The following is a 13073-nucleotide window of genomic DNA, read 5'->3' on the forward strand; positions in this document are numbered from 1 at the left end:
ATTAAATATTATACTTTTTTTCTGCATTGAATTAAACTCAATATGTTTCAGAAATTAGGTCCACTGTACTAAACAATTACAAAAAAAATGTTTTATTCAGGTTTCAGTACAAAATAGATCTACAAACATACCGTTTTAGAAAGATGGTTGTAATCACAATGCATGCATTGCTATTGATACAACTCACTGATTGGCAAGTACTGCAGTTGGCAGGGAAAGGAGCTCATTTTCAAAATGTTTAGATACATAAAGATATTGTTTTTAAATACATGACAGTAGATGATTTCAAAATGAACAAAATCCTCAAACAGAAATATTTAATGTATTTCACACGATTATGGATTTTCTGATGCAGCTGCAGCCTAAACAGTGAGGGGGGGAAATAGAGAAACAAAAATGTACTCTTGTTGAAGTGTCTTTTTAGTATTATATTGTATTATACTGTACATCCAAAATTTAAGTTTTATTCAATATACACTACCACTCAAAAGTTTGGGGTCAGTATTTTTAAAAAAAATTTATTATATCATTTTAATTATATTTGAAATATATTATTGCGATTTAAAACATTATTTTAATGTAATTTATTCCTGTGATGCAAATTTTAATTTTCAGCATCATTACTCCAGTCTTCAGTGATGATCCTACAGTCACATGATCCTTCAGAAATCAGTCTAATAATGATTATTATTATAATAATTATTATCAGTGTTGAAAACAGTTGTGCAGCTTAATATTTATTTCTGTGAAAACCATTATACATTTTCTCAGAATTATTTTGATGAATAGAGTGCAAAAGAACAGCATTTATTTGAAAAATAAATATTTTGTAACATTATAAATATCTTTGCTATCACTTTTGATCAGTTTAATGAAAAATATTACTGACTCCAAACTTTATACTTATGCCGCGTTCCAGGCAACCCGTAACCCGTGTTTTTCCAACCTTCTGCCTGTGAAAGTGCATTGGAACGTCAGTCAAACCCGTGACTTCCCACCCGTGAACTCGTACTAGATCGATGTACTCCCTGTTACGAGCTCTGACGTCACATAGCCCGCAAAACAAAAATGGCAACCAAATAGACAAATAACGTAAAATAAAAGAAATAACAGCTTCTCTTGCCATATGCGCTGTTTTTCTCCTCCGTTTAAAAGCAAGAAATAAGCACCTTTGGCGATATATAAATTATTGTAAATGAGCATAAGCCCTGTACGTTCCGCCATGTTTTGTTTACATCTAGCTACCACTATTTCTTGCGCTCAGGCTGTTTGGCGTGACTTTGCCTGGAACGCTACAAAGTCGTGAGTCGTGGTTTGAAGTTGTAACTTACGGGCTCAAAAACCTGCCTGGAAAACAGCATTAATATATCTGAGAATGTCTTACCTTAAGTCTGTCCATAAAGCCTTTTCTGGTGAATGTTCCTCCTGCAAAGGCACGCAAAAGTTTTGGAGTGGGAGGTTTTTGTCCATACCCAGTCAGTCCTTTTTTCTTTTCCTCGTCGGCTTTAGCAGCAGGAGGTGGACCCTTGGCTTTCAGCAGTTTCCTGTGAAAAGTGTTAACCGGTATTTTAGATTTCAATGTTGGTAGTACAGACCAGACCCCTCTCTAGTCTCACCTATATCCTAACACCAATACATCTACTGGAACCGGAATGGCATTTAACTCAAATACAGAAATTTCAACCAGGCTGAGATATTTGAGATTGGGATTCTTGAGATTGAGACTAGGTGTTCTTTTAAATGAATCACACAAACCATTTCAGTAAGTAAGGTGCATTCTCATTTACTGGTGCTGATTGAAGATGGAGTGTTTTTTGGTAAAGGGTGTTTGTATTAGTCCTCGCACGTTCGCTTGGGCCGGTACTTCTGTCTACGTCTAGCGTGACCTTTCTTACGTGATTACGCAATCTGTAGCGAGCCGCAGAGCAGCGCAAGATGAGCAATTTAGGGTAAAAAGTATATACTTTTTTTTTATCATTTCGCAAGATAAGACCCTATTCCTTGTCTGGGCTCACACAGAGCCTCTGAAGCCCTTCGAAGTGCTTTGAAACTGCATTGATTTGGACCTTCAACATTTTGGTTGCCATTCAAGTCTATTATGTGGAGAAAAATCCTGGAATGTTTTCCTCAAAAAACTTAATTTCTTTTCGACGGAAGAAAGAAAGCTATGAACATCTTGGATGAGATGGGGGTGAGTAAAATATCAGGATATTTTCATTTTGAAGTGAACTAATCCTTTAAAACTGTGAGGTGGGTGACGTTATATTCATAGACAAAATGATAAAGTGAATTCATAGACAAACAGTAGTATTTGATTAAATATTTATTCTGTTAAAGGACATAAAATGTGCACATGGGCTTTTGGGTGATGATTATAATAATTCAGTGAATTGGAACCATTTGAGCAAATCGATTCGCTCATATATATCCGTATTCTTAATCAGTATTTTTGTCTTGTTATCCAGTAAAAAAAATACAACAAGATATATTTACTTCAAAAGCTACATTTATTTAACTAAATATTAGGACTCAAGTTTGTTTTTCTTACCTCATTGTCAAATAGATTTTTCTTGTTTTAAGTAAAAATCTAACACAATTAAGTGAGTGGTCGTAATGTTTTTAAAAGTATATTTTGTCTTTTATATTTTGGAACCGCCGCAACTCTGCCGTCATTATGTTAAGCCCGCCCACCGACTCTATACACGATGTGATTGGCCTGACCAAAGTTTGGTTTTTCCAGCTCGCAAGCCAACGGAGAGTAGCTAGACGACCAAGGTTCGTTTTTATCTAACCAAACACCCCTAAGAAAATGACTCACTGCTTTCTCACTGCTCAAATAATAATGTGAACGAAAAAAAAAACCTCACCGTCCTTTCCTGGCCAGCACTTTCTGAGACTCGGGGTAGTGAATCAGGATGTCATTGAGATCTTTCTTGTCCAGTACGAAGAGGTTGGCAAATCCATGAGCCGCTACGTTAGCAGTTCTTCTGTTTCCACCATTGGCTGAAGACTGTAGCAGACTGGGGGCGATTTTAAATACATGATAATTCATACGTCACATTCATGACATGTAGCTTTAAAGGCAGATTCTCATTTCTATATCTCACCTGATCTCCCCGAACACACAGCCTGCTTTTAGAGTCACAAACACAATCTTATTGTCCGGCCCACCGATGACCTGCACCTCTCCGGCCTTAATGACGTACATTTCTTTTCCAATGTCACCCTGTGGAGAACCAGGTGTGTGAGGACTTGATGTGTCTGATGTCTATGCATAAATAAAGGGCAATATAACTCACCTTCTTGCACACAAAGTCTCCAGGCAAGTACACAATGGACTTCAGCCTCAATAACATGTCCACCAGCATCTGGTTGTCACAGCCCTGTGTGAAAAAACTGCAGAAACATCAACCAACTGACCATGTGCAGCTGATCACTGTCTGTTTACTTCCTTTAAATCAAGCCCACCTTGAAAAGGTCGATCTTTTGGAAAGTAGTAAGGTTGATGTCCACAGCGATGGCTGTTCTCATCACCAGAGGCATCTGTTCCAGTAGCTCAGACTCATCTGAGGAAAAGAAAAACCTTAATCAGAACGACCCCGCGGTCATTGCTTCTCATTTCAGATCATTTTACATGTAAACTAAGATTTTACCCAGCATGCCCTGAGAGTCCCAGGTGTAGTTGTACCAGGTGCGCACTCTGGTTTGAACCAGCTTGGGGATGCGGTTTGTCACCATGTACGCCACACAAGCATCCATGGATGCACGGAAGTAGGTCTGGCCAGCAGTAGCTGCTCCAATGACATCTCTCATCTGTAACATCAAAGATTAAAGGGATAGTTCTGATGAAAATCCTGTCATCATTTACTCAACCTCAAGTTGTTTCAAACCTGTAATGAATTTCTTTCTTCTGCTGAACACAAAAGAAGATATTTTAAAGAATATGGGTAAGCAAACAGTTGAGGTGCCCCATTGGTATTGGAAAAAAAAACTATGGAAGTCAATGGGGCAAAATATGGACAAAATATATTTTGTGTTCAACAGAAGAAAGAAATTCCTACAAGTTTGAAACAACTTGAGGTTGAGTACATTTTCATGACAGAAATTTTCATTTTTGGATGAACTATCGCTTTAACATCTCTACACCTGATAGGGACAGTGCTCGAAGTGGGGCGGTACTCACCGGTACGCAGTACCGGCACTTCTACTTTCTACTCTTAAGCGTACCTGCACTTTTTCTTGCGTACCGCTAATTCTCGCTTATATTACAGATCAATTGTCTGTGGAATATGACTGTGACTGAGGCCCAATTGGTAGGGATAGTTCACCCAAAAATTATAATTCTGTCATCATTTACTCACCCTGAAGTTGTTCCAAACCTATATGAGTTTCTTACTTCTGCTAAACACAAAAGAAGATATTTAGAAGAATGTTTGTAACCAAGCAGATAGAGCAACCATTGGCTATTGACCCATAGAAGGGGAAAATACTATGGTAGTCAATGGTTGCTCTGTCTGCTTAACTTATACAGGTTTGGAACAACTTGAGGGTGAGTAAATGATGACAGAATTTTCATTTTTGGGTGAACTATCCCTTTAAGTGGCGCGCGAATGACTGCAGATGCGCACTGTAAGAGCGCTCCAAAAGTGTTAAGATTTGCTCGAGCCGTTCCTATGTGACGCAGATGATAAAATGTGCGACCCATTCAAATTCTATTGAGAATGAGGTAAAACACTACGGAGAAAGTCGAACATGATCTAAAACAGCCACTAAAATGACGAAAAGAGGGGAAAACATCATCCTACAAGCTTTTTAAACTCATGCTGACCACATTTACTAGAATTGATCACGTTCTATTGTATTTATTGTGGTAAATTTTGACTAGTTGTATATTACACCTGTGGCATGTTGTGGCTATAGTTTCTAACTGTGTTGCTATTTTTCATAACAAATGCTATAGATTAAAAAAAAAACAGAAAAAAGTTAACATTGGCCTGCATGGTAATGAGGAGCTGCGCCCTTATTGTAACAAATGCTATAGTTAAACAATTACAAGAACTATATGTTAGTTTTAAGGCTGAGAACAAGTTAGAGAGAGCTTTCAAATGTGTACCTTCTTGAATTATTGACTTAACAATCCCCCCATAACCACACCCCCCAATAAAGCCCCGCCCCCTTTGGTGAGTACGGGCACTTTATTTTTTCCACTTCAAGCACTGAATAGGGATGCACCAATATTAACAACTTGACTAATATTGATAAAATGATAATTATATTCATGTTATGATCAATAACTGATGAAAGACTGATATTACAATTATACACTAATTTGTCAAATTAAATTCAAAATACAATACTAAAAACTAAAAACAATCGTCTGAAATGCTACAAATGAATTTAAGCATTGCAACATATAAGGTACAGCATGAAAATTGATATTCATTTTGAGATTTACTAAAGGTTACATTTAACACTGTTATAAAATTAATTTATAAAATGAGTATTTTTAAAGGGTAACTTTAAATTCACCATGAAATCCAAATTGACAATTATTTTTATTAATAAAATATTGCAGTATTTATTATAAATTATTTATCCATGTATACGATTATTTATGTGTAAATGAATGTGCACTCGTAATCTTTTCATTAAAATAACCTCCCCTCCCACGACATCTCTTCTCTGATGACGTGTTTACTGGCGTGAGGGCGGGGCCACCTGTCACTCACATGACATCATAGTAGAAAAGACAATCGCAACTTCTGTTTCATGCCAATAAACAAACAAATAAATACAAGCATCTCAATATTGTGTGCATCCCTAACATCTGATAAAGATGTGGCACAGCCTATAACAACAGGAACACCATAACAATAAATCAACATGGATTCTGACGGAACAACTGGTAGAGCTGAATACTATGAAATGATTGGCTGCCTGGGATTAGGGGGAGGAGCTCATGATGTTTACATCATCACATCATGTACCTGTCCAATCAAACTTGAGAAGACAAAGACACCAACGAAAAAGTTTGTTAACTGAAAGGAAATCTCAAAGACCGTGTGAGGCTCAGGCAAACCACCAATGTTGATAAGAGTCCGCACTGCAAAGTAGTAACTGCGCAAGTACCTGTGAAAGAGAAAAAGAGAGATACATTTAGTGGCTTCTAAAATTTAGGCTGTAAAGAATAAAAAAAAAACACAACACAGCATTCGTATCTGAAACCTTTTTAAAGATTCAAGCGTATTACAACGTCAAAACAGCTGACATCAAACATTGAGCGAAGCCAAGGCCAAGAAAGAAAGCCAAGCGGGGAAAAAGGCCTCAAAACTGAGCAAAAACAAAAAACCGATGAAGCACTTCAGGAGCATAAGCTTCACAGACAAAAGCTTTGGAGACAAAATGTCTACCTGGCCAAGAATGATGGACAAAAATAGGGCACCAAAAAAATAGTTGGTCATCTGAAAGATCTGACCGAACATGGTCTCAGGGAAAGGAAGTTCTGCGATCATCAGGAGGGATTTCTCCGCATAGAAGAAACAGCTCAGGTAGCTAAGAGAATATGAAAAACCCCCAAAACCTGCAATTACTACATTTAACATTTTATTGCTTAGTTTAACTTGAACTGTGAATGTAAAAAAATAACATAACATTTTCATATCAAGTTAATTGAAAGGTAATGCATGTTTTTTAAAAAAAATACTTTTGTTAGTCCCAGTTTAATATGCTGAGACTATACACCGATCAGGCATTACATTATGACCACCTTCCTAGTAGTGTTGCCAAAACAGCCCTGAGCCGTCGAGGCATGGACTCCACTAGACCCCTGAAGGTGTGCTGTGGTATCTGGCACCAAGATGATCTTTTAAGTCTTGTAAGTTACAAAGTGGAGCCTCCATGGATCGGACTTGTTTGTTCATAACATCCCACAGATGCTCAATTAGATCTGAGGAATTTGGAGGCCAAGTCAAACACGTTGTTGTGCTCCTCAAACCCTTCCTGAACCATTTTTGCTTTGTGGCAGGGCGCATTATCCTGCTGAAAGAGCCACAGCCACCAGAGAATACCATTTCCATGAAAGGCTGTACATGGTCTGTAACAATGCTTAGGTAGGTGGTACGTGTCAAAGTAACATTCACATGGATGGCAGGACCCAAGGTTTCCCAGCAGAACATTGCCCAAAGCATCACTGCCTCTGCCGGCTTGCCTTCTTCCCATAGTGCATCCATGTGTTCCCCAAGTAAGCGAGGCACATGCACCCAGCCATCCACATGATGTAAAAGAAAATGTGATTCTTCCATTGCTCCGTGGTCCAGTTCTGATGCTCACGTTCCCACTGCTGGAGCTTTCGGCGGTGGACAGGGGTCAGCATGGGCACCCTGACTGGTCTACGGCTATGTAGACTATGCAACAAACTACGATGCACTGTGTATTCTGACACCTTTCTATCAGAACCAGCATTAACTTCTTGAGCAATTTGAGCTACAGTAGCTTGTCTGTTTGATCGGACCACAAGGTCCAGCCTTCGCTCCCCACGTGCATTAATAAGCCTTTGCTGCTCATGACCCTGTTGCCGGTTCACCACTGTTCCTTCCTTGGACCACTTTTGATCGATACTGACCACTGCAGACCGGGATCACCCCACAAGAGCTGCAGTTTTGGATATTCTCTGACCCAGTCATCTAGCCATCACAATTTGGCCCTTGTCAAACTCGCTTAAATCCTTACGCTTGCCCATTTTGTTCACTTGCTGCCTAATATATCCCACCCACTAACAGGTGATAATCAGTGTTATTCACTTCACCTGCCATAATATTATGCTTGATCGGTGTACATAAGCAATTCATAGGTTGATTTGTAGGTGGTCGTTATCAACACATTCTTGTACAGCAGCACTGTCTCAACCAATGGCATGGGTTTAGGGGCGGAGTTATTTGTTTGTTCAACAAATTACAGATGGGTGAGAGTTTTTGGGAAAACTCTTGGAATCGTTATTTTTGCAATTCTGTTTGGTTCTGCCAGTGGTGAAAAAAAAAATCACACACTTTACATTTAAAAAAATAGACAAATCTGCATATTCTGATTGAATCGGAAGATTATATGGAATTACATACGCGCTGCCATGTCCACTGTAGACCCATTTTGTCTTGCCGATCCCCTGGTAGTCAGATGCCACGTAGTAAAGACAAGCGTTGAGGTGGAGAATAAACATCAGGTATCCAATAGTGCGAATTACTCTTTAAAAAAAACATAGAAAATTGTGGTTACAATGATTTATTGAATTAAGAATTCAATAAAAAATAATCTTTTAAATTCCACTTCAGTTCCTGAATTTAAACTGAGGTAGCAAACAGGATGTAGAATTTGAGAAGGTAGAATTATAATGGAATCAAGTTTAAATAGAGAAGTGTGTTTCATTTATTTGTTACATTTACAAAATTAACTTTTTTGGACCATGGTGAAATAATACACAATGCTCTAATTTTCCCCAAAATCTTCAAAAAGGAGCAAAACAACATTCCAATTTCTAATGAAAGGTAGTCATTTTGTAAATGTACATTTTCCCCATCCCTGTTAGAGCAAGATCAACTATTAACAGTAAACACGTGGTTACGCACCTCCATATGTACGCTTTGGTCATTATACCTTCAAGACGGTCACTGAACTCAAAAAATGATTCATACTTAAGGAGAAAATGTAAACAAAACAAGGTTAGTGCATATTCAAAAATATAAGAAACTCATGAATAAATATGCATCTCAACACAGGCATTTATAGAAACGGCAATGTTCATTACCTTAATCATACGATTGAGCCTAAAGACGGACTTGTATCCAAACAGGAAACACAACAGGTCAACAGGCAGGACGGCTAGCACATCACTCTGAAAGGACAGGAAATAATGAATAAATACTTCATGGCTTTTTATTGGGAGATGCTATTTTGAAGATGTACGTCAACTGAAATATCTGCAATACCTGAAATCTTGCCGATTCCCGATATTTCTTTTTAATCACAACTCTGTCATACTGAAAGAAATTTATTAAATAAAAAAAAGTTAGTGCACTTACAGTACAAGTCCATGTGGCAAGACATGCAGCAATTCATAATGTAATAACTGCACATAATGTAATAAGTATTACATTATTATTGTAATAAAATGTTCATAATGTAATGCTTTTCTCAAAATTGAATCAAATCTTGAGCTCATAAAGTAAAACATTTTACCTTATGAGAAATGTATTACATTATAAACTCACCAAAACATGTCATATTTTCATTATTGTAATGACTTTTGAAACGTAAAAAATATTGAATTCCCCTACAGTACATTTAAAAACAAACAAATACAGTCTTAAACTACCTCCGTAACAGATTTAAATATTCATGCCATTATTATTATTATTAATAAACAAAGCATTGGTATTTTTAAAATGTACTGTAAAGGAATACCAATGCTTTATATAATAAATATAGCTGCAGGCAGCAATTAAGGGGGTTCAAGCATTTAAGACCTTCATGCCAACTATGCTATTGGGATCTAGGCTGAACCGAAATGTAAGGCTGACAGCCTGACACCACAAAATATCCATGATGGAGAATACGCAAATGATAGAAAACTATATTACCATTGCACCTTGATTCTTTGAAAAAAATTATGGTTTTAAGCACGTGTTTATCAGCCAATGCTGGATAATGATAAAGATTAGATTAAAAAGATTGATTATCCTGGGTCCAGGCAACAGTAGCATTACAGGCTCCATCTTCAGTTGAAATGATTGATGGTTTAGAATTTACTGTGAGCCCTCAGCCCTCTGAGCATCAGAAATCCATGAAACCTGGCATGTTTCTTCAAAATGAGTTGTTCTTCATATCTACACAGTTTTGTGATGTTACTACTTTGTGCACACAATATATAGACATGTTACTCACAATTGGCCATACCAGATATATATACAAAAAATTATCTGCTAAATGGTTTCATCAATCGAAATTCTTTTGACAACATTTTGCCAAGAGGGTCCCTAGATGATGCATGTGAAGTTTCGAGCAAATCGGACAAACGGCCTATGAAGAGTTTGAAAAAGTAGTGTTCAAATAATCTCAAATATTTTACAAATTATTTGATTAACATCAGTGGTTCTTGAGGCAATATTGTTCAGAATGATGAGATTTAAAATATGATATGCATATTGTGTGTATGTGTGATACGTTGCGTGAAATGTATAGGCCTGTTCACACCGGGACGATTTTCGCACGCGTTTATCGCCGACGTTTAACGCCTCGGGACTAAACAATGGGCGCCAATGTGAGTGTTCACACCGACGCGCAAAACGGCAGGCGTAAAAGCGTCATTTTTAAAAAAACGCCTCGGGTTCGGTAAAAAACTGTCCGACCAATGAGATCGGCGCTTTTGTTCACGTGCCTGGAGCTGCTGAAGTGACAGTAAAACACGACTTGGTGGCGCTCAAGCACAAAACGCTCTTGCCGAGCACACATTGATACGACGAAGAAGTAGTAAGTAGACAAAGAAGAAGATGAACTGCTAATGCTGCTTACCAGTTAGCAAAAATTGTGTGAATGGTTTTGTCCATATACATAATATGTCTGTGGTTTTGGCAAGCACGTAAATACTGTCTCTCTTCTCCTTCTGTGTGACAAGCAAGTGTCAGAGGCTTAAAGTGCCGCAGCACCATCTTGTGTACCGGGAGCACATCGACTGAATTTGCACGTTCACTCGGCGCAGCGCCAGTGAAAATCGCTTGGGTGTGAACACTCAAGACGTGCAAAAAAACGGCACGAAAAACGCTGGCGATAAGCACGCGCGATATTCGTCCCGGTGTGTACAGGCCTTATGGTTTAAAACACGACAGCGCTGCCCGGTGGCTGTTTTCTTTCAAACTTCGCACAGACCTCTAGGGCCATGAGTCGAACATGCCCACCGAGTTTTGTCCCAATCGACCTCCGTTAACCTGGTCTAAGAGGTGCTCAAAGTTCAAAGGCCGATGGCGGCCATGTTTTTGAAGGTACACGTCATAAGCCGTCAAGCCAACTTGGACAAAGACACAGCATGACCATTTTCAAGTCGATCAGAGTAATGGTTGCGTAATTATAGCTGTTTTAGGCTTTTTTCGTATTATAGCGCCACCAAGTGGTGAATCGCTGCATATTTTTTTTGCGTGAACACAGAATGAGCTTGTGCATGATCATAACAAGTTTAGTGAAAATATTTCAATGCGTTGAAGAGTTATAGCCATTTTAATGAAAGTGGCCCTGCCTATTTAGAATGTTTTGACGTCCCATCGTGAGCGTGAATCACCGATAGTAATTCTTTTGACAACCTTTTGCCATGAGGGTCCCTAAATGATGCATGTCAAGATTCGAGCGAATCGGACAAACGGCCTATGAAGAGTTTGAAAAAGTAGCGTTTTCAAATAATCTCAAATATTTAACAAATTATTTGATTAAAAGCAGTGGTTCTTGAGAAAATTGTTCAGAATGATGAGATTTAAAATATGATATGCATATTGTGTGTATGTGTGATACGCTGCGTGTTATGTATGGTCTAAAACACGACAGTGCCGCCCGGTGGCCGTTTTCTTTCAAACTTCGCACAGACCTCTAAGGCCACAAGTCGAACATGCCCACCGTTCATGCCCATCGACACAGTTTTGTCTCGATTGACCTCCGTTAACCTGGTCTAAGTTCAAAGGCCGATGGCGGCCATGTTTTTCAAGGTACACGAATGTCGTCATAAGCCGTCAAGGCAACTTGGACAAAGACACAGCACGACCATTTTCTAGTCAATCGGAGTAATGGTTGTGTAAATATAGCTGTTTTTCGTATTATAGCGCCACCAAGTGGTGAATCGCCGCATATTTTTTTGTGTGAACACATAATTCGCTCACACATGAGCATAACAAGTTTGGTGTAAATGTCTCAAAGCGTTGAAGAGTTATAGCCATTTTAATGAAAGTGGCCCTGCCTACTTTGAACGTTCTGGTGTCCCATCGTGTATTTTGACAACATTTTGCAATGAGGGTCCCTAGAGCGATGAATGTCAAGATTCGAGTGAATCTGACAAACGGCCTATGAGGAGTGCGTAAAAGTTGATTTTCCGGAAAAATCTAAATGACAGGAATGTATTTGTCTTGAGTCAAAGATTCCAATGATATTTACACTTGAGTCTATGACAAATGGTCTAGGAGTTATGAGAGGTTTTGTGTTGTTGGTTGCTGAAGCGCCCCTTATTGGCCAATCGGGGTCATACCTTGTGAGGTTCTCCCCAAATTGAGACCTACCATCTGGCCAAGTTTGAAGTCTCAAGGTCTAACGGTTTGGTCTGCACAATCGGTTTTATGGCGGAATAATAATAATACAAATCCTAACAATTACAATAGGGTTTCAGCACTTGGAGCTTGAACCTCTAATAATAATAATATTTGTATGAATATTTAAATGTTGCATTTCGCAGGTAGTTTAAGACTCTCTTTAGATTTTTAAAAATGTACTGTAAGGGAATGCTAAAAACTATTACAATAATGAAAATATGTTTTCATTATTGAGTTTATAATGTAATAATTTTCTCATAATGTAAAAATTGTTATTACAATATGAGCTCAAGATTTTATTACATTTTGAGAAAATGATTACAGTTTTTAATTATTATTGTTTATTATTGTATTAAAATGGTGCAGTTTTTACATTACGAGTTTCTACACATATTAAACATTGCTTTATATAAAATAATGACTATTTTCCAGAAAAGACTGCAAACACAAAAAACAATTGTGTCAAAAATAAATGCTTTCTCACAATGATGTCTCCCCCCTTACAGAACTGCAGTCGAGACTGGAACACGATCATGTCGATGACATAGACGATGTCAGCAATGACGTCCAAGGTGAACCATATTGGAATGACCTCCGGGTCATGATATGGGAAGGCCATACGGACCGGTATGAACCACAGGTTATAGTTAAAGGCAATGGTCACCACGCTTAGCCAACCGATATACCTGCGGTCTACAAGAAAAGAGCAGAAGAAAAACTGAGAAACATGGTGGTTGTTTT

At 38.2% G+C, this 13073-nt stretch overlaps 1 protein-coding gene across 1 annotated transcript in view; it reads right to left on the reverse strand.

The window, feature by feature from the left end:
* Positions 1–78: 78 nt before the first annotated feature.
* LOC307119553 (cyclic nucleotide-gated channel beta-3-like) overlaps positions 79–13073 on the reverse strand; it is a gene marked incomplete at its 5' end in the record, with an annotated part of 15288 nt that continues 2293 nt past the window's right edge. The window contains 13 exons of the mRNA XM_079805895.1: positions 79–362; positions 1385–1544; positions 2868–3020; positions 3108–3226; positions 3300–3383; positions 3469–3566; positions 3654–3813; positions 5988–6129; positions 8115–8237; positions 8619–8683; positions 8798–8884; positions 8979–9029; positions 12817–13025. Of these exons, the coding sequence (XP_079662021.1) occupies positions 336–362; positions 1385–1544; positions 2868–3020; positions 3108–3226; positions 3300–3383; positions 3469–3566; positions 3654–3813; positions 5988–6129; positions 8115–8237; positions 8619–8683; positions 8798–8884; positions 8979–9029; positions 12817–13025 (1478 nt within the window). The 3' untranslated portion in view covers positions 79–335. The remainder of the gene's footprint in view (positions 363–1384; positions 1545–2867; positions 3021–3107; positions 3227–3299; positions 3384–3468; positions 3567–3653; positions 3814–5987; positions 6130–8114; positions 8238–8618; positions 8684–8797; positions 8885–8978; positions 9030–12816; positions 13026–13073) is intronic.

The sequence above is a fragment of the Gobio gobio genome (genome assembly GCF_949357685.1).
Source record: "Gobio gobio genome assembly, chromosome: 23".
In the NCBI taxonomy this organism is placed as follows: domain Eukaryota; kingdom Metazoa; phylum Chordata; class Actinopteri; order Cypriniformes; family Gobionidae; genus Gobio; species Gobio gobio.